A 27104-nucleotide genomic window follows, 5' to 3' on the forward strand; every position below is an offset into this window, starting at 1 on the left:
TGTAGACCAGGCTGGCCTCGAACTCAGAAATCTGCCTGCCTCTGCCTCCCGAGTGCTGGGATTAAAGGCGTGGGCCACCACGCCCAGCTCAGAAACTCTCTTGAAGGGAGGCCCCAGGGCAGTTGCTTTCTGCTTTGTGTGTCGTCTCTGCCTTCTCTATTCCCCTCCCACATCTGCAGAACCCAGTGTTGGGGACCTACTAGGCCAGGCTGAAGAACCCTGGGGTCCTGGCTTCCCCGCATACCAGCCCTTGTGGCTATCTATAAGCAGACCATTCTCGGGGCCTTGTTAGAGTTATAGTCTTATCCATGGCGGTCAGAACTCCCAGGTCCTGGCATGTGATAGACTGCCTTTTCTCTCTAGGACCAGAGGAAGGCACAAGGCTGTAGGTTGGACAGGCCTGGGTCAGGGTGTTCCATCTCCTTCTGTGGCCTCCATCTCTGAATGTGCCTGCTAATCCTTTGGGCTACACTACTGACCTCTATATATATCCCTGTCCTTGGGTCAACACTGACTGCCCCTTTCTTTTCTTGCAGCCTCAAGATGGTGCTCATGTGGACAAGTGGTGACACCTTCAAGACGGCCTACTTCTTGCTCAACGGCGCACCTCTGCAGTTCTCAGTCTGCGGTCTACTACAGGTCATGGTGGACCTGGTCATCCTGGGGCAGGCCTATGCCTTTGCTCACCACCCCCAGAAGCCAGCGGCCCATGCAGTGCACCCTGCCAGTACCAAGGCTCTCTGAGGAATCTAGGGAGAACAAGGACATGTGACCGACCAGCGTGGGTGCTGCGTCCCAGTCTGTGCTTCTGCACCGGGGAGACTGGCCCTGTGCACTCCACAGATGGGCCAGGTGTCGGCAGAGATTGAGTGCCGTGTCCCCATCAGCCTTCAGGTGGGGGGACTCGGGGTCAGTGGAGCTAGGGCTGGCTCTGTGGTGTTTTTGAGGTGATAGAAAAGGCAGGCGTCTGGCCTTACCTCCTCCAGAAAAAAACACTGGCCTGATCCTGAAATAGGTTTGTGCCACTGAGCAAGATGGCAGGCACAGGAAGCAGCTGAGTTCCTTCCTCTCAGCCAGCTTCCCACAGTGAGCCTCTGGTCTCCTAGCAGAGCCTGTGGCACTCTAGGGAATGTGTAGTCATGGCTGCAGGTGGCTTGTCTGTCTTCAAGCTCTGGCCTGTCCTGCCCTTGTAGGCCATAGCTAAGTCTGCTGCACCTGTGGGGGGATGGAAGCTGCTGGCCTGACACTGGTCACTGTATTTTGCTCCTCTCTGAGCTCATCTTGAGATCATGTTACACTTGCCAGCCTTGTGCTGACCTGGCTGGCTCCTGGGTCCAGAATGTTCTAGATGCTTCTATATAACAGTATCTTCCCTTCTGCTGGGCAGAAGAACTTCTTGTGCACACGACGATGACGCCATCCAGTTAGCACAATAGCTCTGACGGTCATGGTGGCTCGCGGGATGGCCGAAGAGTCCACACTGTGCCACCTTTTGGCTTCCCTCGGATATTCTAAGTTGTGTGAACGAGAGTCTTGCTTACTCTTTGGCCTGTAAGATGCTTGTGAGATGTTTATTTTTTAAAAAACGAAGGGAGATGTCTGTCGTGGTGATTACCTCCAAAATAAATGCCATTGAAGGCAGCCCTGGCTGCTGAATGAACATGCTTCATGTGGTGTATGTAAGTCAGTGAACAGCATGCAGGGTGAGGAGGGAGGGTGAATTGCAGCAGGTGGGCAGGGCAGGGCAAGAGCTGTCAGGTGGAGGGTGGTAGTACAAGTTGGGGGGTGGCGGGGAGACAGTACTTGTAGTAGTTGGGGAGATGGAAGCTGGTACGGGTTCAGGTGGGAGATTCAGGGTTTCATTGGGTTGAAAGGCTCATGTGGCTCTCAGGGATGTGGTCCAGATCTGGTTGGGTGACGACATCTGTCTGGCACTTGAGGATATGGATATGTGAGATGAACCCACTCAGATTGTCCTCCATGAGCACCGCATATACACAGTCATGACTGAATTATAGGTTCCTAAGATGTTAAAGCAGGGGCTTGGGGATCATTCTGGACCGACAGGGAGGGAACCGAAGCAGGAGTGAGGCAGTGTATTGACTCCAGGGTGTATTGACCTTTGTTCTTTAGCCTGCCAGGGTGGTGGTAGGCTGTGGGGGGTCATTGCTCGCATGGCTGAGGCTGTGTCTCACTTCAGTTCTTAGCACACACAAGCTTAGCCCAGCTCTTGGGGTGTGAGACGGAGCTGCTTTCCTAAGCCCGATCGTTGCTGTGCTCGTGGTGACTCTGAGCATCATGTGCACCAAGAAGGCAGCCAGTGCACTGTGGGTGTCTTGACAGGTGTTTCCACGTGGACTTCCTCTATGTCCTAAGGGGGCTGGCTGGGATATGGGGAATACATGTTCCCTGAAACGAAACAGGAAGCTGAGGCCACAGCATGTCCAAGCCCTGCATCCCTCTCAGAAGGTTTTAGTAGGAGAGTCTTCTTTGGTCTGTACAGGCAGAGGAGCTTAGAGCTGGTGGTCTGCTTGCTCAGAAGAAATGTGTCCTCTGCCCCCATTCTCAACAGAGCTAGCTGTCAACCCTTGCCATATGGTAACCCAGGGTGGCTTCTGGGGGCCTTGTTGAAGGTGCTCTGGCTAGAATGACTGGATCCCTTGCTCTCTCCTCATGGATTCCCTGGCTTCCAAGGGACAGCAACCTGGAATTTCCTTCCAGGATCTTCAGGAAGGAAGTCACTGCACCTGCCTAGCAGGTGTCCATACCGATCCTTGAGAGAAGGAGTCCACCTTGAATGTCAGCCTGACACAGATGCCTCTGGCTGAACCTCTGTCTGCTGGTACCAAAGTCTCTGTTAGGACCTAAGCAAGCCCAAGGCCGTTCCTCCATGAAGGGCAGTCTCCTTGAAAGTTCCAGATCCATCTTCGGTGTGGTCAGGGTCTACCCAGGTTGTTTCACACGCTGGTGAGGCTGGCCTGAGCCCAAGGTACACTTGGGTAACTTCTAGCTCTGCCTCCTCTTAGAGGAAAGCTGTAGCTTTTCCTGTCTCTGCACTTCCCCATTCCTTCACTACAAACACCTTAGAAGGCCCTGCCAGCCTTGGCCTTGGTGGATGTGAGCCCAGCAGTAAGAAGAAAGCTCTGCTTTCAGGCGAGCTGCAAGCCAGGGCTAAGCAAATCCCATACCGGGCTCCAGGTTTCAGCCAGGCTTGGCCAGGCCCATCCTGGTAGCTGTTTCCACATTTGAAAGAACATTTCTTTTTGCCCCAAAGAGCTTGTGCAAAAATCCCAGAGAAGGGGGGATACATGGAAAAAGTGGGAGATTTTTTGTAGTTCACTGGCCTCCATCTCTGCTTGGTCTAGGAGGAATGGCAGGCCCAGGTTACCTGTATGCTTCCCAGGTTCCTTCGCTCTCAGACCGTGCCTTGACAGGTGAAGTCCATTTATATGCATGCCTGCCACTCCATGCCACCCTTATCCCCAGGACATGACATGGATATCAAAAGCCCTGAGTCCTGCATTCAGTTCTCTACCTGCCACCCTGAAATTACCCACCTTCCCTGGGAGTGAGGATCATGTGACACTTACTGAACTGTTGGGGCAAGGAGGCTAACAAAGTGGGCTTGGGGTACTCTATTCCTCCTGTGCGTTTCCTGACCCCCCAAAGCACAGGAAACCCCCTTCCTAGCTCTAGGAGCCCCAGGCTCAGTGTGGACCCCACAGAAACATAAATGATACCCAAGTGAGAGGAACTCAGCCTACTGACCTAAGGAGGGGCTGGCAATTTTTTATTTGGTTACAGTAGATTCTTGCAAAGCCGTTGGTGCAAGGGCCCCAAATGGGCCTGTGCTGAGCTCACACAGGGCCCTTGCCGAAAGCTACTATGTAGTAGGCAATGGTGGTAGCCTGCAGATAGAGAACCTTACTTCTGATGGGGAAGCCTATGACTATCTTGGGTGTAGTGGTGGGGCTCACTGAACCTGTGATCTTCCTGTATCCACTTCCCAAGTGGCACAGTTGCAGGCATATGCCACCACCTGTGGGCTTGTTGAAACAGGGCAAAGTGACACAATTTGGGAAGTTCCATTTCCCTTGCCTCCATGGAGTAGAGAAAGGCGGCACTTCCTCCTGGCGGCACCCTCATCGTCTTCTCCCTGAAACGCCTTTTCACCCCACCAGGCTTTTGGTTTTCACTTGAGTCACATCTGAGGGAAACGTTCTGACAGAAGAGACACCAACATCCCCTGGAGACAGGCGACCTTTCTGCAGACCAGGGAGGGCAGGAAAAGGGTTAAAAGGCCACTATGCAAGCGATCTGGTAGAGATGGTTTGGGGAACAGAGGTCAACTCCTGAGATTTCTTTCCCCATGCAATGAGTGGATAGGCAGAACTAGGGGGCTAAGTGTCCTGTCAACTACCCCAACACTTGGCAAGTGATGTGGATGATGGCAGTGACAGATGCCAGGTGACACCATCTTTTATATAGGGTATTGCCCACTAAGGTCACAAGATAGATGCCACCCTCTGTTCCCTGGGGCTGCCAGAGATATGAATCAAAGAAGGGCAAATTTTAGTTCAGGGTGGCTGGTATTTGCTTCAGACTTGGAATTTCTGGGACTATATTTTTAATTAGCCATAGAAAATTTAAAACTGGAGGGAAAATCAAAGCATAAAGAAAGACCAGGTTGCTATATCCTCCAGGCTACGCGAAGCTCGGGGATTGCTTGGGGAGGCGAGCCAGCTGCAAGGATATGCCAGACCAAGTTTGCAACTCCTGGGTCAGCAGGCGCTTGGTGTCCTCCGAGGCTCTTGACTCTCTTGAAGTTCTTAGTACAGCTCAGGGTCCCACCCGGCCCGGCAAGCTCCCTGCCGCGCCTGCGGTCTCAGGGTCCTGAGAGCTGTCCTCGGTGGCGCTGGCCGAACGTGTGCTGTCATCACGCGTGCTGTCCTCGCGCAGGGCCGGTTCAGGGCTGGCCGCGCGCTGTTGCTGCTCCTTGAGCTCCGAGTAGGAGCGCGAGAAGGTGTGGAAGATGGAGGTGACAGGGAAGGCCATGAGCAGGATGCCGCTGAGGATGCTGCTCAGCGCCACCACCTGGCCCGGAAGGCTGCGCGGCACCATGTCTCCATAGCCCACGGTGGTCATGGAGATGACTGCCCACCAGTAGCTGGCAGGGACGCTGGAGAAGTCCCGGTGAGCGCCCAGCTCGCGCTCAGCCAGGTGCACGAGCGGCGCGAAGAGCGCCATGGCCACGCAGAGGAAGAGCAGCAGCAGTCCGAACTCGCGCGCGCAGCGGCGCACGGTGAGGCCAAGCGAGCGCAGCCCCAACGAGTGGCGCGCCAGGCGCATCACGTAGAGCACGCGCAGCGCCCGCAGCAGCCGCAGCACCAGACCCGCGCGCTCCAGCATCTTGCTGCCAGTGGGCCCTGCCGCCAGTCCCGCGAGCAGCGACACGTAGAAGGGCAGGATGGCCAGGATGTCGATGATGGCAAGCGGCGTCCGGAGGAAGGCGCACTTGCTCTCGGCCTGCAGGGAGCGCAGCAGGAACTCGAAGGAGAACCAGGCCACGCACACCGTCTCCAGCACGAATAGGTTGCGGCACTTTGTGGAGCACTCGCCCTATGGAGAAGAGGAACATCGGGTTGGCGGACGGGCGGTGGCCATGAGGAAGTCAGGAAGGGAAGGAGGATGTCACACAGACTCGCACCAGGGACATCTGGGAGTAGGGGAAGGGTATAGAAGAATTTGGCTGAAAAAGCCCAATCTGCCCCCCCCTTATTCTTTTGAAGATTTATTTGACACCATTTTTTTTTTTTATGCGAGCCGATAAGCAGGCTGACTCAGGAAACCGGAAAGGCATTTAAAACCAGGGACCACCCACCACGGAGCATCTCTGACTAGATCTGTGAGATGCCCACAATAAAGTTCTGGATGAGTAGACTAACTTTCCACTCTTAGACAGTTGGGAAAAGAGACAAAGGGAATCCTCGGGCACAGAAAGATGAGGGCAGGGATACCTAAACAGAGAGCAGACCTGAGACCCTGATTCTTACAAAGACCGCAATCGACAGGTTTCACACAACTAAACAGGAAGCACGGGGGTGGGGGACACGGCTACCGCCACCAACAAGGAAAAGGAAAAAAGACTACACTGTGTATAGTGTGCCTGAACTTGGATAATTCGGATGCAATGGAGGAATTCTAGAATGATAAAACAGAAAGAGACTTGGGAAGAAAGTCTGAAGCAAGCCTGGAGACCAGAGTCCAAGGCCAGGAGGTTAAACAGCAGTGAGCCCACCCAGTGGTCCAGATGGCCCTACATTAGTGTTCCACGATGTCCAAGTATTAACTTGTCTGAGTTATTAACACTAACCATGACAAAACAAGAGTGAAGGAGATACTTCTGAGCGACACAAAACCCAGACAGCGTCATCTTCAGAAAACTATAGAAAGACAGGGTCTCGGGTCTGCCTTCCAACCCTGGCCCTTGGGAGATGGAAGCAGGAGAATCAGGAATTCAAGCCCATTTTCAACTATGTATGCAGTTGAGGCTAGACTCAGTTACACTAGTCCCTCTCAGAGACAAAAGTGAAAACAGCAACAATAGAGTCTAAAGTAAAAGAGAAGCCAGCAGCAGACAGAAGACTTAGAAACCATGGTGGAGGAGGGGCTCTGAGACAGCTCAGCAGGTACACACTAGCCACCAAGACTTAAAACCCAAGTTTGATTCCTAAGAGCTACATGGTGGAAGGAGAGAACCCATTCTGCAAATTAACTCCACAGGTGGACATTGGCACATGCATGCCCTTCTAATAGATAGATACATGAAATAATTTTTAAAAAATCAAGATGGAGAAAGGTTTTTGCTAGGGAAGCAGGGCTGACTTAGCACCTGAAACTGATTAATTCATAATAAAAGCATCATAAAAAATAAGACCAGATAATCAGGTCTTGTTACCCCTACCCAAGGAGTTCTAAATGTTCAAGCCATGACAGACTCCTCCCACCCCCCAAAAAAATCTAGTTTAGAAAGGAAGGAATAACCCTGTGTTCACAGGTGAAATGACTTTGTATACAGAAAAGCCCTGAGAATCCACTAAAGTTACACATTAGAGCTGAATAACTAACTCAGTAATATTGAAGGACAGATACACGAAAGTCGGTTTTATCTCTCTATAAACTTGTAATAATATGAAAATGAAAATCCCATTCAAAATACCATGAAAGTGTACAAATAGCTCATACATACATATACTCACACATACACACACATATACACACATGTACACACACTCACACACATGCACATATACAAACATGCACATATACACAAATATACACACATATGCACACATATATACACATATACACACATACAAACATGTACACACACATACACACCAACACATATATATGCACACATATACACACATATACACACATACACATATACACACATATGCACACATGCACAAAGATATTTGATGTCATTATTTCTGAAGGAAATGCCACAAAGTAAGATAGAGTCAAGGAGTCTGACAGTGACAAGCGTCAGTGAGAACATGGAGAACTGAGACTCTTACACTGCTGATAGGAATACAAACTGGTCCAGTCACTCTAGAGAGCATTCTGTCAGCCCCTCAAATAAGTACAGTTGCCATCAGACTCTACAGTGCTATGCATGGGTCTCTGCTGGAGAAAACATGTCTCCGTAGAACTTCTATATGACTTTACACCAGGAGGCAAAGTCATCTAAATGTGAGTCTGTGGCTGAAGGATAAACAAAATGTAGTTGGTTCACATGTCGGAATATTTAGTCATCAGCTGACCCCAGTGTAAGTGGACCCTGAGCATGTGATGTAAGAGAAGCCAGACGCAGGAAACTTACTTGATATTAATTCATATCAAAGTTCAAGATAGGGAAATCTACGGGAAAATGGATTAGTGGGTGTCAGGGTTGGGGTAAGAGAGACATGGTTTGGGGGACATGCCATTTCTCTGTGACAATGGAATTACTGCTGGAAACAATGGAATTGAAATACACTACAGATGTGTTATAGGTATGGTATGTGAATTATATATGTGAAATATTTTTACTGAAAATACTTAATCTCTAAGAAAACCCAAGAGATTGATTGTGGCTAGCTGGGTGACAGAAAACAAATGCATAGCAGAAGGCTGAGGTTGTGATAGCCATCCCACTGTTGGGATATATTCTGGGGTTTATAGCTGCATCTAACAGTGTAGGAGACAGCCATCTTGCTGGGAACTGGGGCAGAGCTGGCTGGCCATTCGCAACCTCAAGGCTGCTATGTCTTGCCTAATGATTCCCCATCCCACCACAAAACCACCCAGCTCACTGGCCATCCCTGTTCAGGGTATTTGACTCTGTGTGACAGAATCTGTCACCAGATCACCTCCACTATGGAGGAAATATGCACAGTGATGTGTTCACAACTCTCTGCCCTTTTATTTTAGGCCCTGGTTCCACCTCTTGCAAGGAATCTCTAGGTCCACAAGAGCACCTGGAGATAGGAGCTTTGTGTCTGAGGCCCAGTGGGCAGAGTGGTAAGGCCTGCCGCCTTTGTCTCTAGTGAAACCTCTACTCAGAAGGGGTCTGAGGCCTCAGTGGTCATAGAGATTTTAGTTTAGCAGTGTCTTGTAAGTGTACAGCCAACAATGACTCCTATACACAGAGGGATTAAGGAAGATGGAACACTCAGGTATGGGAGGGTCATCTTGTGTGTTTAGCTGGGAGTCTGATAGATCACTAGACTGAAAGGGATGTAGAGAGCTGGCAACTAGACATCGCTGCTCAATTCTGCAAACTCTAGTGTGCCACATGTAATTGGCCATCCATATCTAGGGTACTATGTGTAGAGCCCTCTGCTTTATCTGCTCTTTCCTGCATTAACGGGATGCCAGGGCCCCCTCCTTGACCTACACATTAGCCACCATCCTATTTTGAGGTTGGAAATGCCATATCTGTACTCAAATTCCAGCCAATGAGAGGGGTGGAGGCTGCACTGAAGCCTAAGAAGGTGCCCTAGCCTTGGTCCTGGCCCTACAGACTTCTACTCATTGAGACCAGAGTCCCTACTTCCAGACATCTAGGGCAGGAGAGACGAGACTCTAGCCTCAGCCTTGTTCAAGGAAACCCAGATGCAGATTTTAGTAAGACACTGGGTGTTCACGAAGGTCTCCTGTCTGTCTTTGTCTTCATGTCCCCTTCCCTGGGTTCCTTGGGTAGCTTGTCCAGGTCACACACATGGTCACACGTGAATTGAAGGACACTACCCTAACGTCATTCTGGACTTATGGTTGCTCCCACAGGGCAGGAGGAAACAAACCCTGTGTCCCTGATAAACTTAAAACCACAAAACGGGGTTGTGGGGGCACCAGGGGCCAGAACATATCCTCTGAGTCCCCACAGATCACTATGGCCCCTACCAGAGGAAGATCCAGATGCTGCCACCAGGGACCCAGCTCACCTCCAGGGCTAGAAGTCACCAGAGAGAGCCAAGGGTGGTGATATCTTCAAGCCTGGGGTTAGTGTAAGGGAGCAGTATCCGGGCGAGCTTTCAACCCAGAAGGCAGACCTCTATTCATCATGAGGTGACATATCTGTCCTACTTACTTGGTAAAAAAAAAACCAGGTCAGAAATAAGCCCGTGCTCATCCCAGCGGCCCCCGGAGAGCGTTCCCTCTCACACTGTGATTCTATTTGACTTCTGCTTGTACTTTTCCTCCCTCACGTTCTGCAAGCTGTCAAGGTCTATGTGTGGTGTGAAGGCCCGAGGGCTGGAAGGCTGGATGGAGTCCCCGCCACAATCAAGAGTCACCGGAACAGCCAACACGCACAGTGTCCAGGCGGAGTCAGCACGGGTAGCTGTCACTAGGAATAGCCATACTCCAGTGTCCCCAGAAGCAAGAGCACTGACCAACGTTTACACAGCAAAGGTAACAATAAAAGTCTCTGGGACCCTCTTGACCCCTTCAGAGGCGAGTCCTTTTGTTCAGGGGAGAGCAGGACAGAAGTAGAGTTATGGGATATCTGTATGGAGAAGCCAGGCACTAGGCTAAGGAGCACAGAAGGCGTTTCTCACTGAACTCAAATCTAGAAATGAATCGAAGCTGAGAAGCGGGGCCACACCGGTGAGTGGGGTCAGCCATATCTGGATGGGTGAGAACAGACATGTTTCATACTTTCATATCCATATCAGGAAGAGGGTCTTGGGGGACCAGTAGGGATTCTTAGGGGACCAGCAGAGGACCCGAAGGGACTAGAGAGAAGCTTTGGAGGACTTGATAATGATGGGAAACCAGAAGATAGGTCCTGGGGGGAGCAAGAAGAGGGTTCTGGAGGAGGAGGAGGAGGAGGAGGAGGAGGAGGAGGAGATAATTTGGGGATTAGGAAAAGGGTCTGGAGTACAGGAGGGAGTCTGGGGGTGGGGAAGAAGTGGGTTTAAAAGACCAGGAAGAGGGTCCTGGGGAACAGGAAGGGTCTCTGGGGGTTAGGAGGAGTTTTTCTGTCAGCTGAAGAGAAGCAGGAAGAGGTGTTGTTTAGATTCAGGGTCTTGTACAGAGAAGGGGTAGGGTAGAAAAGAGAAAGAGGTGGCTTCGGTGGCCATTGGGGTCTGGCTGCTGGGATGAGGAGCCAGAGAGCAGGTGCAGGTCCAGCCTGGCACTTCATACCTTGTCTGCACTCAGCCACTCAGCTGAAGGTGGGGGTTCACACAGTACACCGGAGACCTCAGTCTACCTGGCCCTCCTGGGCTAGCCAGTGCAATCTCTCCGTGGGCCTGATAGAAGTGGGCATGTAGCATCTTCTCTCCTTTATCCACCTGGTTTACCTGTTTGGACTCTGGAAACGCTAACTGTATTTGAATATTTGGTCCCATGAGCAAACCCCCTCTCCAGGAAAAGGCGTGTGAGTCCTTCCCGGCTGACACCTTCCCAGGTGACAGCTTCTGGGGTAACTTGGCTGAGGAAACCAAGGTCAGCCACCTCCCAGGGAAGCAGCTCTGTGAACTGTGAGTCAGAGACTACAGACATGCGTGAGAACATAGGAAGCGAGGTCCGCTTAGGCACCTTTCCCTCTGTATGTAAGAAACACTGAGCTGAGTTTGGATTCGGTGCATTTAATTAAGTCTCATCCACGATTACCCAAAACAAAACAAAACAAAACAGAAAACGCCCCACCCCCCAACAAAACAACTTACAAAGGCTAACCTGCTAGGCATGTCCTGTGTCCACACACTAAGGGCTCTTTCTCTAGGGTTGCTGGGTGTGAGCTGTGGCTTTACAGGACACACAGTTCTCCTGTTTATTAGAAACGCCTGAGTTGTTCCCTTAGCCTACCCATTCCCTGTTACACATGGGCCAGCTGGATCTGAGGCTAAGGTTTTAGAGCAGGGCAGTCCAGGTGAGGTCTAGACTGCAGGACAAAACATGTAACGACATAAACTCTGCAAAGATACATTTCCAAGGCAGTCCATCACTGTCCAACCTCTTTGACCTGGGCATTCCATCTGGGGACCACACTCTTAGGGAACATTAGAAATGGGTCCAAAGACTTAGGAGATGCACTACGCGATCCCCACATGCCAGAGGGCAGGTCTGTGAACTGAAGACAGTACAAGAAAGCATCTTCCAGGGGTAAGATACATAATAGTCACAACCAACACAGACGCCTCAGGGCTCGCCAGTCCTTCCAGGCCTGATGACCCTGCCTGCTCCAGACAGACACATGGCTGGCATCCAGACCTTGGCGTCGGTACCCAAGTTCCTATTCAAGGAGGTCTGTGTTCGCTTGTGTTACCCTGTCAACATCTGTTCTTTCTGGCTATTAACTGATGGATCCCATTCTATGATTGTGTCAGAGTGTATCCACTGTCCATTTGTGGATATGCATTAATGTCCTGGGGGCTTTTGCAAGTAAAGCTAGCATGAACGTTAACGAGTCAATCTCTGTGAGCATTTGCTTCTCTTTGGGGGTAAATCCTACAGTAGATTGCCGGGTCAGACCATGTATATGAGAGCACACTACTTCCCAAGCCATACCACTTGCCTTTCCCCAGAGCATCTGGGGATCCAGCGCTCCGATTCATTCCAGGTTGTTTGTTTGCTTTTTCAAATCACAGCCCACCTACATGCGTGTTATAATTCTCTCTCCCCCTCGTCGCCCTTATAAATAAAGTGTGTGGTCTCGCACAGTCCTTTAGTTTGTATATCCCTAGCAGCGAACAGCGTCCAGGATCTTCTCATGTGATGTCACTTATGTCTTCTCTGGCTGAGTATCTGCTCAAATCCTTTGTAACCGGGTTTCCTTACAGCTCAGTTTGTACAGCTCTTTATATAGTCTAATTGCTAAAGGCTTTTGTCAGATCTGTGATTTGCAAATATTTCTCCCAGTCAGAGCCGTGCCTTTTCATTCCCTTAGCAGTCTTTCATAGGCAAAGTGCTTAACTCTGATGAAGTGCAATTTACCAATTTTTTTCCCCCTGTAGAAATCTTTTGATATAACATCTGAAGTCTCCAATCTAGACAAGCAAAGACAGTTTCCGAGGTTTTCCTAGAAGTTCCACATTTTATATTTCATGTTTATATCTACCGTCCATTTTGAGTTGAATTTTTTGTGTAAATTATAAGGCAAGGAACTGGAGAGATGTCTCAGTGCTTAAGAGTACTTGCAGCTCTTCCAGAGGACACAGGTTCAATTCCTAGTGTCCACCTGGTGACCCACAAGCATCTGTAATTCCAGTCCCAGGGCATCTGATGCCTTCTTCTGACTTTTTCAAGCACTACCTACACATTCACACACATACACACAAGCAAAACATACACATAAAAAGATTCAGGTGACCTTGCACATGCATGTCTGCTCTCTGGGTTGACTGCAGAGACTGCAGGTCTCACCTCTTTCTCACACAGTGCTACAAAGCCTGACTGGAGTTTTGTTGGGAATCCTGAAGTTAGGAGGTGTGAATCTTCCACCTAGTTCTTTAAAACACCTCCGCTGTTGAGCCACATGTATTTTATAAACAGCTTGATGATATTTACATGAACCAGGTTTGGAAGGAGAGTTCACAGACCCTGCAACTCAGCTAGGATGAATTCTATAGCACCTGATCTCCCAGCTCATGGCAAGCATGTCTCTCTTCATTTTGATCATGGATGTCTCATCAGTGGTATGCCTCTCCTCCTCCTCATCCTCCTCCTCCCCATCCTTGTCCTCGTCCTCGTCCTCCTCCAGACATAGGTGGGGGTTAGATTTCCTGGGCTTGGAACCAGCCAGGAGAAGACTGTGCAGGAGGAGGAAGGAAGCAGCCATGCATTACAAGAGAGGAGAGCATGGCCCCGAGGGCTGCCTAATTAGAGCTAAGAGCAGCCCAGATGAAACATAGGAAGTAATAACTTGGATTATCAATAGGGAAATAGATTCTAACAATATGGAGGGTAGGCAGCTGCCCAGCTATTGTACTGTGTGAGTGTGTCTCTCATCAGGAACTCAATAACCAAAGGCTATTGAAACCCCAGACTGGGGTTTTAATAATTTCTGCTATACAACTCACAACTAGTGACCAGGACAGGCTCACTTTGGACAACCAAGCACTTCAGAAAACAAGGTCTACTGACATGGGGCCCATGTTGGCACCAGTCTTCTACACTTTCCAGGAGAAACAAAAGAAGGAATTCAGCTTTCACTGTGGTGAGATGTCAAACAGCAGGGGGTGGGTGTGTCCAGTTCCCATGGTAATGAGATGTCAATCAGCAGGGGGTAGTTGTGTCACTAGCATGCTGCCCCACGCATGCTCACTTTTGTCCTTGTGTGCAATTAAAAATTAGTGACAGTAGCTTACCAAGGAGCCCTGCAATGACTATGTACTTCAGTCTCTGTAAATTAAACATAGCCCGCAGATGAGGAGACAGGAGGGGACATAGGAAGGCAGGTGTGTCTTAAGACTGTGTCTTCCTTGGCTCGTGTCTGAAAGCCTACTTGGTGGTGATTAAATTGTTTCTCGTGGCTCTGACTACAGCTTGTGCACCACCGGAACTTACTCCCAGCTCCACATCCGTCCGGCCATCTGTTTTAGGTAGCTAGCTGGAGTCGTCTGCAGGTTACCCATCTTCCTGCAGTTAGCAGGCTTAGCCTGGAGTTGGCCACGGGCAGATCCTGTGAAGGCTGAGTTCACAGCCGAACCCGATCTTGTTAATGACCGTGCCGATTTCACTTTCTCTCTCAGAAGCAGTAGAAGAACAAGATGTTCGGTAACTCATTTCACCAACTCCAAATTTGACTTCCAAACTCGAGGTTTATTCTTCGTAATTAATTCTTCTAAGAGCGTTCTCACATAGTCAGACTTGGTGGTGCAGGCAGAGGAAGGTCAGATCTCCCCAGGAGAAGCACATGTTCAAAAGCAGCAATGCAGTCATTTAAGTGGAAGCGAGCTGCTCCTTTCGAAGAGTTTGCTCTGAAGCAGGCTTGTCAACCCACTCTCCTGCCGACACTTTGCTACCCGGTGTGTGTCATGCTGCAGAAACAAGTTCTTCAGGGGCCCTGACCCCACGTGTCGCTGGTTTCTTCTGAGAGAGATTCATAGTAAGAAAGGGCCTGAGGTTGGGGACATCGTGAGGTGGCACACTAAGCCTGGCGGCATGCTTCCTGGAGATGCGGGCTCTGCTGTGCCCTTGGGCGTGTCGAGAGTGTGCTTTCACCCAGCTTTGAGAGAGTGCACTGAGGTTCCTGGTACAGATGAAATCAGCAGGATGCGGACAGACAGGACCGAGTCCCGGATCATGTACCATGTGGTTCAACAATGGCACGAAAGGCACAGCCATTTTTCTTCACTGAGCTGTTAATTTTAGCTGTTTCCTGAAGGCCAGACCCCACAGTTTAAGCTCTATTTGAGGATGAGGAGGGGCTTGCCGCTCTGCGCCTGGTTCAGCCCGCTGAGCGCTTTTTTTTACCTACTACAATGATGCACCGGGGAACATTCTAAACATGCTAAGCCTGAGGCTCCTTAGGCAGATTTCCCAGAAACAGGCTTCCTGGTTTTAATGAATCCAGAGGTTTACGCATGCTAGGTCAACACTCTGCCACTGAACTAGAGCTTTACACATGCTAGGTCAACACTCTGCCACTGAACTAGAGCTTTACACATGCTAGGTCAANGCCACTGAACTAGAGCTTTACACATGCTAGGTCAACACTCTGCCACTGAACTAGAGCTTTACACATGCTAGGTCAACACTCTGCCACTGAACTAGGTAGATCCCCAGACTTCCTACTCGAGACTCACTCTCTCCTGTGAGTGATAGGCTCACCCGTGAAATGTCCCCTCTTCTGCATTACGAAAGACCTCACACACACTGATGTGGACATGTATTCGAGTTCCTGCCAACACAGAAGCAGCACCCTCTCCATCACTGAATGGGATGCGTCCTTCTTTTCACCATAGAGAGCATCTGCTACAGTTTCCAGCATTGCTAACCTTCCTGGTGGGCTCGCAGCACAGTCTCCACCTCCCCGAGGTAGTATTTTTCTTATAAATGCATTTGAATTTCTTCTATATGAAGACTATAAGCCTATTGTCACATACATTGTAATTTTATTACCTTTATGGTTTCTGGGGTTTTTTTTTTGGGGGGGGAGGGTAAAATAACTTCCCCTACATCCATGTATATTTACTTACATTTTTGTTTGCTATTTATATGGGTTTGGGTTTCCCCTCCATGATCTCCTACATATTTAGAATTTATTTAAACAGATGCTTTCAGGTAGCATCTATAAGACAACCACTCACAGCTGTGGGAAGGCTTCATCTTATACACTAAGTTGCCACCCAGATTTGTTCTATTTCTGTGTAGTCATCTCCAAATTGCCAGGGTGAGCTTGGTACTGTGACTAACTGTATGCTTGTTTCATGTTACTTATTACACTTTCCAATGTGTGTCTTACTAAGAGCATATTTAATTTTGCATATAGTATTTCTAAGATCTGTTACTTGTATAATTGTTTAATTTTATTTACTCTGCGCTCCTATATCTGGTAAAGTGTGAAATACTAAGATGGTGTCTCCACAGACACCACCCCCCTCACCCCCACCTCCTGTCTTCCTACTCACATCAATGCTGGTGTTAGATATGCCTGCCATATCAAGGCTGTGGAGAAACCATGTTCTGCGTAGCCAGGAGATCTTCTTACTGCCGGCCACCTGGAAGATGAGACCAAAGATGTGCTAGGTGCCTGGGAGCCGGAGACACTGTGTGGGCACAGCTGACTTCGGCTGAATACCAGCCACAGACACTAGTAAGCGTGTATCGCCATTCACATGCTCCAAGTCTAGGAAGCTGTTAGACACCAGAGAGGACCCCAGCCTCCTGCTCAGCTGACTTCCATATTCTCTACACCTCACAGCTAGTAGAACACATGTGTGAAGAGGAAACTTGTAGCTTCTTTGGAAAGTCAGTTATGTCAAACGATGGTTTGCTGGGGCACACGGGCGAAAAGAGGTTTTGTTAAAGCAGACATGTGAAAGAATGTTTTCCTGAAGCAGACACAGGTGAAGGGATGTTTTGCTGAAGCAGACACGTGAAAGGACAAACGGGATGTTTGGAGGGAGTATAAATTGGACAGTGACGGCGGGCTTGCACAGTTAGCTTTGCAATGCTTTGTTGGTCTTTCGTCTTCATCTTCACTGATCTTCACTTCATTGAGAGAGGCAGAGAACTTCTCCTGGTGTCCCTGCTGGTCCTGGTCCCTCCTGCTGACTCATGCCGATTTGGTGGAGGCCTGGCTGTTTCTGCTGGATCGTGCCACCACTGCTGATTCATGTTTGCTATCCTGACTCTACTGAACTGGACGGCTGGTATCCTGACAACCGGAGATTGAAATTATCCCAAGGAACTACTTCTAAACAGCATACAGCAGAGCCTCATGGCTTCTTCTGGACCGACCTGCCGGTGCTGGTTCGTGGATGGTGTTTGTGCTGCTGATTCGTGTGTTCTGCCCTGCTGATTTCCTGACAACGCAGGTTGGGTTTGCTCCAAAGAACTATTTCCAAACAGATCCACATACCCTGTATCCTCATAACCGTTCTGTCCCACAGCCTCTGGTGGGTTAGAAGGGAGGTTAAAGCATTCAAGAACCCTTAATAAAAGTAGGTTTTGAAAAATCAGAGCCTACTCATGTGTGTCTCTCAGTCCTTAACATCCTGTAGAACATCCAAGAACACTCCCTGGGCTTGTGACCGACAGCGTCATGTATATGTATCGGCTGGGGGAGGTTCTTCTCCCATCCAAGCACAGAACATGCTGCCCCCACCCGCTCTTTCTATGCCTCACCCAGCCTCATGCTGGCTTCTCTTTTTAACACTGAGCCTCTCTTGCTAAGTATATCCCTAGACACTTCACATCTTTATTCTAATACTAACAGAACAGTTTTCCCACTATTTTTTTTTAAACTCCTCTGATATGCAGAGAAGTGACTGAATTTTTCTGTTTATTTTACAGCCAGCCACCTTGGCAGATCCACTCGTTCCCAGTACACTTGCAGCTGGGTCTCTTGGATTTGCAGTAAAATCCACAGAGACAGTGGCTACGGCCTGGGGGGAGGAAGCCTGTGTCTGTTGTCGACAGGCTGAGTCTTCAGAACGAAATCGCTGCCCCAGGAATCAGAACAGCCGTTTCTGCTCAGGGCGCATCCCAACGACAGAAGGACCGGCCTCAAACGGGTCAACTCAGGGGTAATACGGTCAGGGCTTTCATTGAATCAGGTACCTGGACAGTCAGAGTTGTAGGAGTGCAAGCAACATTTATATTTGCTTAGCCATCCATATTTCACCATACCATGTTAAGTGAAGAACTTATTTATGGCAGCCTATTAGGGCTAATGAGAAACAATGCGAAGTTTTAGGAAATGCCCCTACGAGGCCTAATTAAGTTGATTTCCTTGTTCAGTGTGCTGAGCAGCAGCGCAGGGCAGAGAGCCTCTTTTAGCTTCCATGGGAGGCAGGAGCACACTCAGCACTTCTGAGTTACAAAATGCTGATTCAACAGACATCCACCCGAGGGTCAGGCTCACTGTGGATCCAAGGCAAGCAAGACAGTGAGCTTCTTATGCAGGGTTATAAACGGGAGGGCACTAGCATCCAGGGCCGGGTTGGCCCACCCCTGGCTTAAAAATGCACACAGGCAAAGCACTGTTGGGTGTTTGCTGAACTCAGTCGGTTTGGCACTGTCCAGCGGGTACTCAGCAGGAAGGGGACTCTGGACCCACTGAGCTTCGAGCTGAAGTACGGGTCTCAGTGACAGGGGAAGCAAGGTAGGGAGGGTGTGTTCCTAGCAAGCAGAGGCCTAGGCAGAAATACACAAAGGATCAATGGGAAAACACTGCAGTATGCACATAGGTTCAACAACAACCAAGCACCCAAGGGCAGCAATCTTCAGAGAAATAATTAGCAGATAGACACGTAAAAACACACCAGCCGATCACCTAGTTACCAAGGAGACTTAAACAGCTATGAGGTAGTGTTTGAGACAGAGGGGTGAATTTGGAGAAGGGTCTTGTCTTAGTTAGGGTTTTCCTGCTGTGAACAGACACCATGACCAAGGCAACTCTTATAAGGACAACATTTAATTGGGGCTGGCTTCCAGGTTCAGAGGGTCAGTCCATTATCATCAAGGCAGGAGCATGGCAGCATCCAGGCAGGCATGGTGCAGGCAGAGCTGAGAGTTCTACATCTTCATCTGAAGGCTGCTAGGAGAATACTGGCTTCCATGCAGCTAGGATGAGGGTCTTAAAGCCCATACCCACAGTGACACACCTACTCCAACAAGGTCACACCCAGTCCAACAGGGCCACATCTTCTAGTTAGTGCCATTCCCTGGGCCATATACAAACTACCACAGGTCTCTTCACTGGTCTGGCTCCTACAACCTTTATGGACATATGGATGAATAGTCCTAAAAGTCACTGGCCTGACCTCTGAGGAACAGACTATGGAACCACCATAGGGGCCCCCTGAGAAGCAACAATACAACACATAATGAAACTCCTCGAAGTCTTATGTGGGCAAGAATGGTCACCCCACAATAAGTTACAACAAAGAGCTAGGGAACACTTAGCACCGCATTCCCCCAGTGCTGTGCAGGCAGGCGCAGGGATGATCAGAGAGGGCTCTGGCCACCATGCTGGGAGACAAGATGGCTGCCGGGCTGTTGTATGGGTCACCATTCTGACAGAAAAGGGGGTTGTTGGGAGGAAGGTGGCAAATGGTAGCCTATTGGCCGATTTGGCCCTCTGCTTAAATTCCCTGTGGTTCTGGGAACAGCTCTGTATTTTGCGACTGTCCATAGAAGCAAAAGCTTACAATAGGTAACAGGATGTGAGGCTTTGTTGCTTCCCTCCAGACACTGCACCCACGGAGGTGGCAGGCTTATTTTTTTAAGACATCCGAGGGCTGGAGAGACGGCTCAGTGGTTAAGAGCACTGATTGCCCTTCCAGAGGTCCTGAGTTCAATCCCCAGCAACCACATGGTGGCTCACAACCATCTGTAGTGGGGTCCGATGCTCTCTTACGGTATGTCTGAAGACAGAGTACTCATATACATAAAATAATCATATACATAAAATAAATTAAAAAAAAAGACATCGAAGTCCACTTGTAAAAAGAAAACTGACTCAGTTCAGGAAGGCGCACTTTTCCAGAATGGTGTCTGTGGAAGGATGGCTTCCCCTAGCAGACAGGGAACCAAAGGATGCAGGTTCACCTGGGTCATTGATGTGGAGTTCTGCTGCAAACCACAGCAGAATTTTCCACGGAGCCTCGTGGGGAAACAGTTTTGGTAAAATGGTGTAAGCTGGCTATGGCTGACTTGGCAAATTTTGACAACTTCCCCTTTGTGCCACATCTCAATATTTCAAGTTTAGCTGGAGTGAAAAAAAAAAATTCATCTCAGTTCCAGTTTCTCAAATGTGCTCTCCCAACTGGGGAGTGCCTGATGAGTTTAAGTTTGGGTGAACTGAGTTCCCTTCAAAACTACAGCTTATCTGTCAGAATAATTCAATCCTATTTAGGGAAGTGCGTGGAGGAAGCAAACACACTGGGAAACATCTCCGATTTCCCTCAGTTCCAGTGAGTCCTCAGCACCGCAGCTGTGCTCACTGGCCGCTGCACAGGTCAGTGGGGCAGAACGACTCCTACACTTGGATGGTCAATAGAAACCGGGGCACTGGGACAGAACTGCTGGCCTTTGTGTGCCAACCCTGCCGCCAGTGGAGGAGTTCTACATCTTCATCTGAATGAAGGCTGATAGCAGAATACTGACTTTCAGGCAGCTAGGATGAGGGTCTTAAAGCCCACACCCACAGTGACACACCTACTTTAACAGGGCCACACCTTCTTTTTTAAATAATTCTTTTTTTTTTTTTAGATTTATTTATTTATTTATGTGAGTACACTGTAGTTGTCTTCAGGCACACCAGAAGGGACTATTGGATCCCATTACAGATGGTTGTGAGCCACCATGTGGTTGCTGGGAATTGAACTCAGGACCTTTGGAAGAGCAGTCAGTGCTCTTAACTGCTGAGCCAACTCTCCAGCCCCAGGGCCACACCTTCTAATAGTGCCACTCCCTGGGCTGAGCATATACAAACCATCACAAGGGGTTTCTTGATCCTCCATTCTCCTCCAGGTCTGCTGTGTCTGCACACCAACAACCCTGGCTACTTCTCAGAACCTTCCGGTGTCAGTCAGAGGGGGAGGCCCACTCGTACCACTCGAATTCCCTCTTACAGTGCTACCATGGCCCTTCCAGGTATGCTTGGATTTTTGTAGGCAACAGAATAACTTGAGTCCCCTAATCCCCATGATTCATTGAGTCTGACCTCTTTGCAGGACCTGCATTTGCTTCATGGAGAAACTGAGTCCTAGAGGAGAAATAAGTGTGTAAAGGTCCCGTAACAGTCAGAACAGGCATCTAGGGGCTGAAGCGATGGCGCAGTGGTTAAGAGCATTTGATGCTCTTCCAGAAGACCCCAGATCAATTCCTAACATCCACGTCAGGCTGTTCATAACTGCCCTGTACTGGCTAGTTTTGTGTCAACTTGACACAGGCTGGAGTTATCACAGAGAAAGGAGCTTCAGTTGGGGAAATGCCTCCATGAGATACAGCTATAAGGCATTTTCTCAATTAGTGATCAAGGGGGAAAGGTCCCTTGTGGGTGCCATCACTGGGCTGGCAGTCTGGGGTTCTATAAGAGAGTAGGCTCAGCAAGCCAGGGGAAGCAAGCCAATAGGGAACATTCCTCCATGGCCTCTGCATCAGCTCCTGCTTCCTGCCCTGCTTGAGTTCCAGTCCTGACTTTCTTTGGTGATGAACAGCAGTGTGGAAATGTAAACTGAATAAACCCTTTCCTCCCCAACTTGCTTCTTGGTCATGATGTTTGTGCAGGAATAGAAACCCTGACTAAGACATGCCTGTAACTCCAGCTCTAGGGGATCCAACACTTCTGGCTTTCACATGTGTGCATGTGTATAAAAATTATTCTCTTAAGGAGGCAGAAGAGAGATGAAAGACCTAGGATAGATATTGGAGGGAAGAGTCCTTGGTCTTGCAGTGTTTCTTCTGGGCATTTGGGTGTATCTTTAATATAGTCTTTCTCAAACAAAGGCAAAAGTCCAAAACACAAATCTAGACTTTCTCTGCCACATCTGGATAGGAAGCTGAGAAAGACCAATGCCCTTATTTTATCTTTAACCAGTGTCCACCAAAGTGGCCAGGTCCCACTGTCTCCATGCCTCTAGAAGTTCCCACAGGGCCTCACATGCAAACAGGCAGCTATCTTGGCCATGGGCTCCCACACCTGCTGAGTAGTGGGGCTGGCCATAACAGGGATGACGGCCACACTGTATAACACACGAGTCATTACAGACCCAGTTACATCACAGTCCCAGCAATCCAAGGAACAAAAGAAACAAAAACAGACCTGACTCAGACCCCTGACTGCAGCTCAACACCATGCTGACTCACTTTGTAATGCCCCTGCTTGTCTGCTGAAAGACAGATCTGCAAGCAGGCAGGTAAACCAACCGAGCACACTGCTGGCCAGACAGGGTACATGGAATCCAGAGCTCACTGACCTAACCACACATGGTCCTGTAGTAGTCTGGCCTCAGGTGAGGTAAAGTCTCTACCCTTAAGTTCCTGGGCTGTGACAGGACCTGGTGACAGTCCCTAGTGTGATCACCCAAGAGAGGCTCTGGGCAGTGATCTGTCACTGTCACCAAAGGGAAAGGCTACTGACCAGGTTATGCCTCACCTCTCAGTGAAGAGCAACCAAGATTTTCTTATCCTGGGGTCATAGCTGAATGTGAGTCATGACAACTCCACCCGATCCTTATGCACTAGTGCACTGCAGTAACAATTCCACCTGGCCCCTGTGCACTAGTGCATCACTGATAGTGGCTATGCTGTTCACCCTAGATGCTGGGACAGTAGAAAGAGCTTTGATGTTGAGAATTTGGGAGAATGGCTCAGTGTCACATATAACAGCCATTTTCATACCAACATGGATAGGGAGCCCAGCGCTGACACTCCCTTGGTAGTTCCTCTGCAAACTCTTCTAAATCGAGACCCCCCCCCCCACCTCAGCTCTGCCCTGAGGTTCTGAGATGAGCCTCCTTGAGCTTCAGATTTCACACCCCACGAAACCAGCCAGAGGTTCCCAGTGATGGTCCAGAGGCAAGAACTACAAATGCACAGTATGTCTGTGTCAGAGGCAATGACAACAAATACACAGTCTGTCTGTGTCCGTGCTGGAAGTGCAGTTTGCCATCTGGCAGGGCTCTCGGGAGGTACCAGTGAACGGAGAACCCCTCAGCCATAGGCACTAAGGTGGGCATGGGGCAAAGGCCAGAGCTCACGTGATAGGAAGCTTTGTGGGTATGGATGGACTCTGGGGTGGCCCAGGGTTGGTCAGACGTATCTCCAGGTGTGCCTGTGAGGGAGTCTAGATAAAGCCACAGATGTTCCTCCTCTGTGACTGCCATACCTAGTCCTATGGAAACATGAGTGGTACAGAAGGCCTCTCTCCTGAGTGACAGAGAGTCCTACATGTCCGTGGGGCCAGGACATCAGTGTCTCCTACTCTGAGCCTGTGCCTAGGCCCTCAGAGATCCTGGCAGAAGCTTCGGGTCTGGGATAGCTTGGCTAGAGACTGTGTACATTGAGTGTGTCCTTCCTCTAGCCTTGAGCAGGCTAAACAGACCTTAAGTGTTTGCCCCCCCCCACCCCCCGTTGGACCCAAGTGGAGCCCATTTCCCACAGGAGCAGACTGAGCTTGCTTCACAACATAATTCAGCTGGAACAAAGGATGGGGCTGTGGGCTCTCCCGATGTAAATGCAGTGCTGACTATTAAACTTTAAGCTTTGATCAGAAACTTTTGGCTTCTTCTTTCTCTCTTCGTGCCACCCCCCCCCATCCTTTTTCATTTCCAGCCTCCTGTTCAGGTAACCCAGTTCATCCATGGTTGCTGGACAGTGAACCCCCTGCGCCTCCAGCCTTTCACTTAAGTCTCTAGGGGACCTGACTAACCGGCCCAGAGACCGCTGAACCCTCCCTCTGCCAGAAGGTGGCAGAGCTCTGTGTTTGCCCTTATGTGCCTTTACAGCAGAAACTTTTGTCACCAGATTTCCAGGCTGCTGCAGAAATAATCTCGGTAAATTCAAAGCTGGAACCCCAGGCACGAAATCCATAGCTCATTACAAGAGCTGTAAATTAAATCACGTGAGCAAAAGGCAACAGTGACTGGCACAGCCACACAGCCCAGTGCAAAAGGAAATGATGGATTCTGAAAAGCACCCTGCACCCCATGGGCCTTCAGCAGCGACAGGCTGTTCTCGGGCAGGCTGGCAAGCACAGCCCGTCCCCGCTGTGTGCCAGGGCTCAGGCAAGCGCTCAGCTCTGTCTCCAGGCAACACAGCAGCCACCACCGCATGGAAGGAACCTTGCAGCTATCTGTTGGCATAAAATTCTCTGTGCACTGTCTCTCCACACATTTGAACCACTCAAAACAGATACTGCAACATACCCCCTCCCTGCTAGCCCACAGCCTGACCTCTGGGCATTTCTTACAAATAACAGCACCTTCCAACACAAGAGAAGAGCACACTTCCACTGTCACCTCTACTCTGTAGGTAAGTTCTCAGAAGACATCTACTTCTGAACGACTCCATATTAGTCAGGGCCAGTCATGGTCAGGGCCTGTGTTGCTTATAGTGCAATAGCACTATTGTCCCTAAGGATTCTGATGTTATGTAGCTATTTCCTCTCAATTGCAACATTGTCTCCTAGAGTGGGGAGACAGGCTAGTAAGAATCAAGAAGTAGTTTACTTACAAGGTTCAGGAAGCTCCTGAAATTTATAGGATTCACTAAGTTCTTTTCTAGTGCTGTATCAGGTTAGTGACTGGGAGAGGAGAATTTGTTTGTTTGTTTATTGTATATGGGTATTTTGCCTGCATCATATATGTGTAGCCCATGCATGTGTTATCTTCAGAAGCCAGAAGAAGGTCTCTGATCCCTTGGGGTGGTTGTTACAGATGTTTGGGATCTGTCATGTGAGTTCTGGGAATAGGAGTGCAGGTCCTTTGGAAGAGCAGCGAGTGCTCTTAACTGCTGAACCATCTCTCCAGATGCCAAAGCTGCCTGTAATCTAGGTAGAGAACTCCAGAGATGCAGCTTTCATGAGTTCTCACCCATGCTGGGTGAGATTTTCAGTAACAGAGCTGCCTAAGTGGTCACTCATGGTCCTGTAAGTACAGCTAACACACTCACTGGGTAGTCATTGCCCCAGTGTCTATCTGAAGAGATGTTTGTTCACATCTCCTCAGGAAAAGGCATGTAAAACTGAGTATACACTTTAACACTGGCCTGCAGCATGGGGAAGGTAGAGGAGCCATCTCCTCCACCCCAACCTGGGGACCGCTATAGAGTCATTGGACACTTTATGAAGATATCAGCTGTGCTGGAGACTCCTGTCTCCTCTGCAGGTCTCCCACAGAAGAGAGCAAGAGCTTAGAGAGACACAGTATTGAGCCCAGTCTCCATTTGCAAGACCTACTCCAGGCCCTGTCTTCCCAATCCTTCCAACCTCCTTCAGCACCTGGTGCTGAGACCCTGCTTAGTGACCTCAAGGCCACCATTTAGTGTGCAAAACATGGAAATCTGCATATTGCCATGAGGTGTCCACCTGGGGATTTAGCAAAGAGGTATGGCATTTTCCCCAGAATGTACTTTTTAAGAGTCAAAGAATTCACATCAGATGTTGTGACCAGACATTTTCAGGCTGTTGGTTGATAACTTTTTACGGCATGAAAACACACAATAGGTTTGGAAAGCAATGAGATTTTCTTCTCCAAAAGACACAGCTACTGAGTGAATGCTCTCTCAGGGATTAGGTCAAGGACACAGCCTGCTGGGACTGGGAGACAGGTGCAGCAGAGGCACAGTGTCACAGCACAATTCCCTAGGGAAAGGATATGGGATATCTGCGTAGTGTGCAGTTATGAACACAGCACAAGAAATATGAGAAAATACTGATCCCATGAGAACAGCATTTTACAACCAACAGGAGGAGCTGAAAGCTTGCAGGTAGGAAGACGATGTGACTCCAACAGAAAGGCCGTGTGCAAACACACACACATCTGCACAGACACTGCAGCAAGCACTGGTGTCCTGGCGTTGGTGCAGACCCAGGTCACAGCCTGAACAGGGTACCAGGTCAACAAGGTGCCTTCTGAACTCTGGGGTGAGCAGGCAGGTGTGGCTCCCAACCTAGACAAAGCACATGGCCGAACCTGAAATACTCTGTCTAGAGGACAAGGCAGCAGGCTTACGTGGAATGCACCATGATTTTGCTTGCCACCAAGAAACTGTCTGAGAAAATGTCACCTCATGAGGCAAAAGGAATTTGCAGTGTGATAAAGTTACAGGCCTTGAGAAGGGATGCTGGCCTAGTTACCCAGGTGGGCTTGACAAGGGTCTAGGGTTTGTGCACACAGGAGGCTGGGGTCAATAAGACAAGAAAGTGAAAGTCACATTGATGAGTGTCTGTGATGAAGAAATGAGGAGCTATGGCCTGAAGCTAAAAGGCAAGGATAGATCCAATAGCCTCAGGAAGGGGCCAACCCTGTTCCACACTGGCCAATCCCCAGAAATTCCACTCTCTACTCGGCAGATCTGTGCCCCAGTAAGGAAGGCAGGCTGTGGTTTCTGCATCAGCAGCTTATGGAACAAGTTCACCGGTCCCAGATGGAGCTCCTAGCCAGTGTTATCAATGGTTCCCGGTTAACCTTATTTATTCAGCTCTCCCTGCTAACCAGCCCTTGTACTTTCTGTTGTTCTTAATCTCTCCCTCTCCCTCTCCCCTCTCCCTCTCCCTCTCCCTCTCCCTCTCCCTCTCCCCCTCTCTCTCTCTCTCCAGGGCTCACCAATGTTTAATTATAACTGAATTTGGAAGACAGTGCTTGGAAGTGTACACAGCTGGGGCATCTGAGGGGTGAGCAGATGTTTCGAGGGGATCTGGGGCTTGGGCTTTTCCAGATCTGTCATCTCTAAGGTGGAGAGTCTTGGAGATGGGTGGGTAAAAGCTACACACATGTGAATGTGCATGGCACTGCTGCTGCATGCTGCACTGTGGCAAGATGGCAAGTTTCATGTATGTTTTACTAAACATAAAACAGTTGATGGGATATAAGGCTTTTTCCTGGGAGGTGGTCATAACATTGCCTACTTATGTACAACTAAGTTGTGCAGAGGACAGACATTTCTTGAACATCTAGAGACCCCAGAGGATCATTCTCTGCAGCTTCTGGATCAAAGTATCCTTAGGTGTCCCAGAGAACATGGTGTAGGCAGCTATGGCATCCTATTGCCTAACCAATACATCCAGAAGCGCTCTGTGTATACAGAAGTCCCTCACAGGTACCCCTTACATGGGTCAAAAACCACTTTTCACAAGAACGAATGCTTCTGCGCCCATGGAGGCTCACAGAGACTGAACCACCAACCAAAGAGCATTCAGGGACCTAGGCCCCCTA

The 27104-nt window shown here is 49.4% G+C and overlaps 2 protein-coding genes across 9 annotated transcripts in view; one reads left to right on the top strand and one right to left on the bottom strand.

The window, feature by feature from the left end:
• Positions 1–1661, top strand: part of Slc66a2 (solute carrier family 66 member 2) — a 38123-nt gene extending 36462 nt beyond the window's left edge. For 6 of the 7 annotated variants that reach the window (XM_029471841.1, XM_029471839.1, XM_021150526.2 and 3 more), the window contains one exon: positions 537–1660. In XM_029471841.1, the coding sequence (XP_029327701.1) occupies positions 537–744 (208 nt within the window). In that variant the 3' untranslated portion in view covers positions 745–1660. Of the gene's footprint in view, positions 1–536 lie in introns of all 7 variants that reach the window. The other variant, XM_021150528.2, reaches the window with a different exon arrangement.
• The window catches only part of Kcng2 (potassium voltage-gated channel modifier subfamily G member 2), a 76923-nt gene continuing 51473 nt past the window's right edge, over positions 1655–27104 (bottom strand). For both annotated transcript variants that reach the window (XM_029471838.1, XM_021150923.2), the window contains exon 3: positions 1655–5619. In XM_029471838.1, coding sequence (XP_029327698.1) covers positions 4840–5619 — 780 coding nt within the window. In that variant the 3' untranslated portion in view covers positions 1655–4839. The remainder of the gene's footprint in view (positions 5620–27104) is intronic.

Source organism: Mus caroli, chromosome 18, assembly GCF_900094665.2.
Source record: "Mus caroli chromosome 18, CAROLI_EIJ_v1.1, whole genome shotgun sequence".
Lineage (NCBI taxonomy): Eukaryota > Metazoa > Chordata > Mammalia > Rodentia > Muridae > Mus > Mus caroli.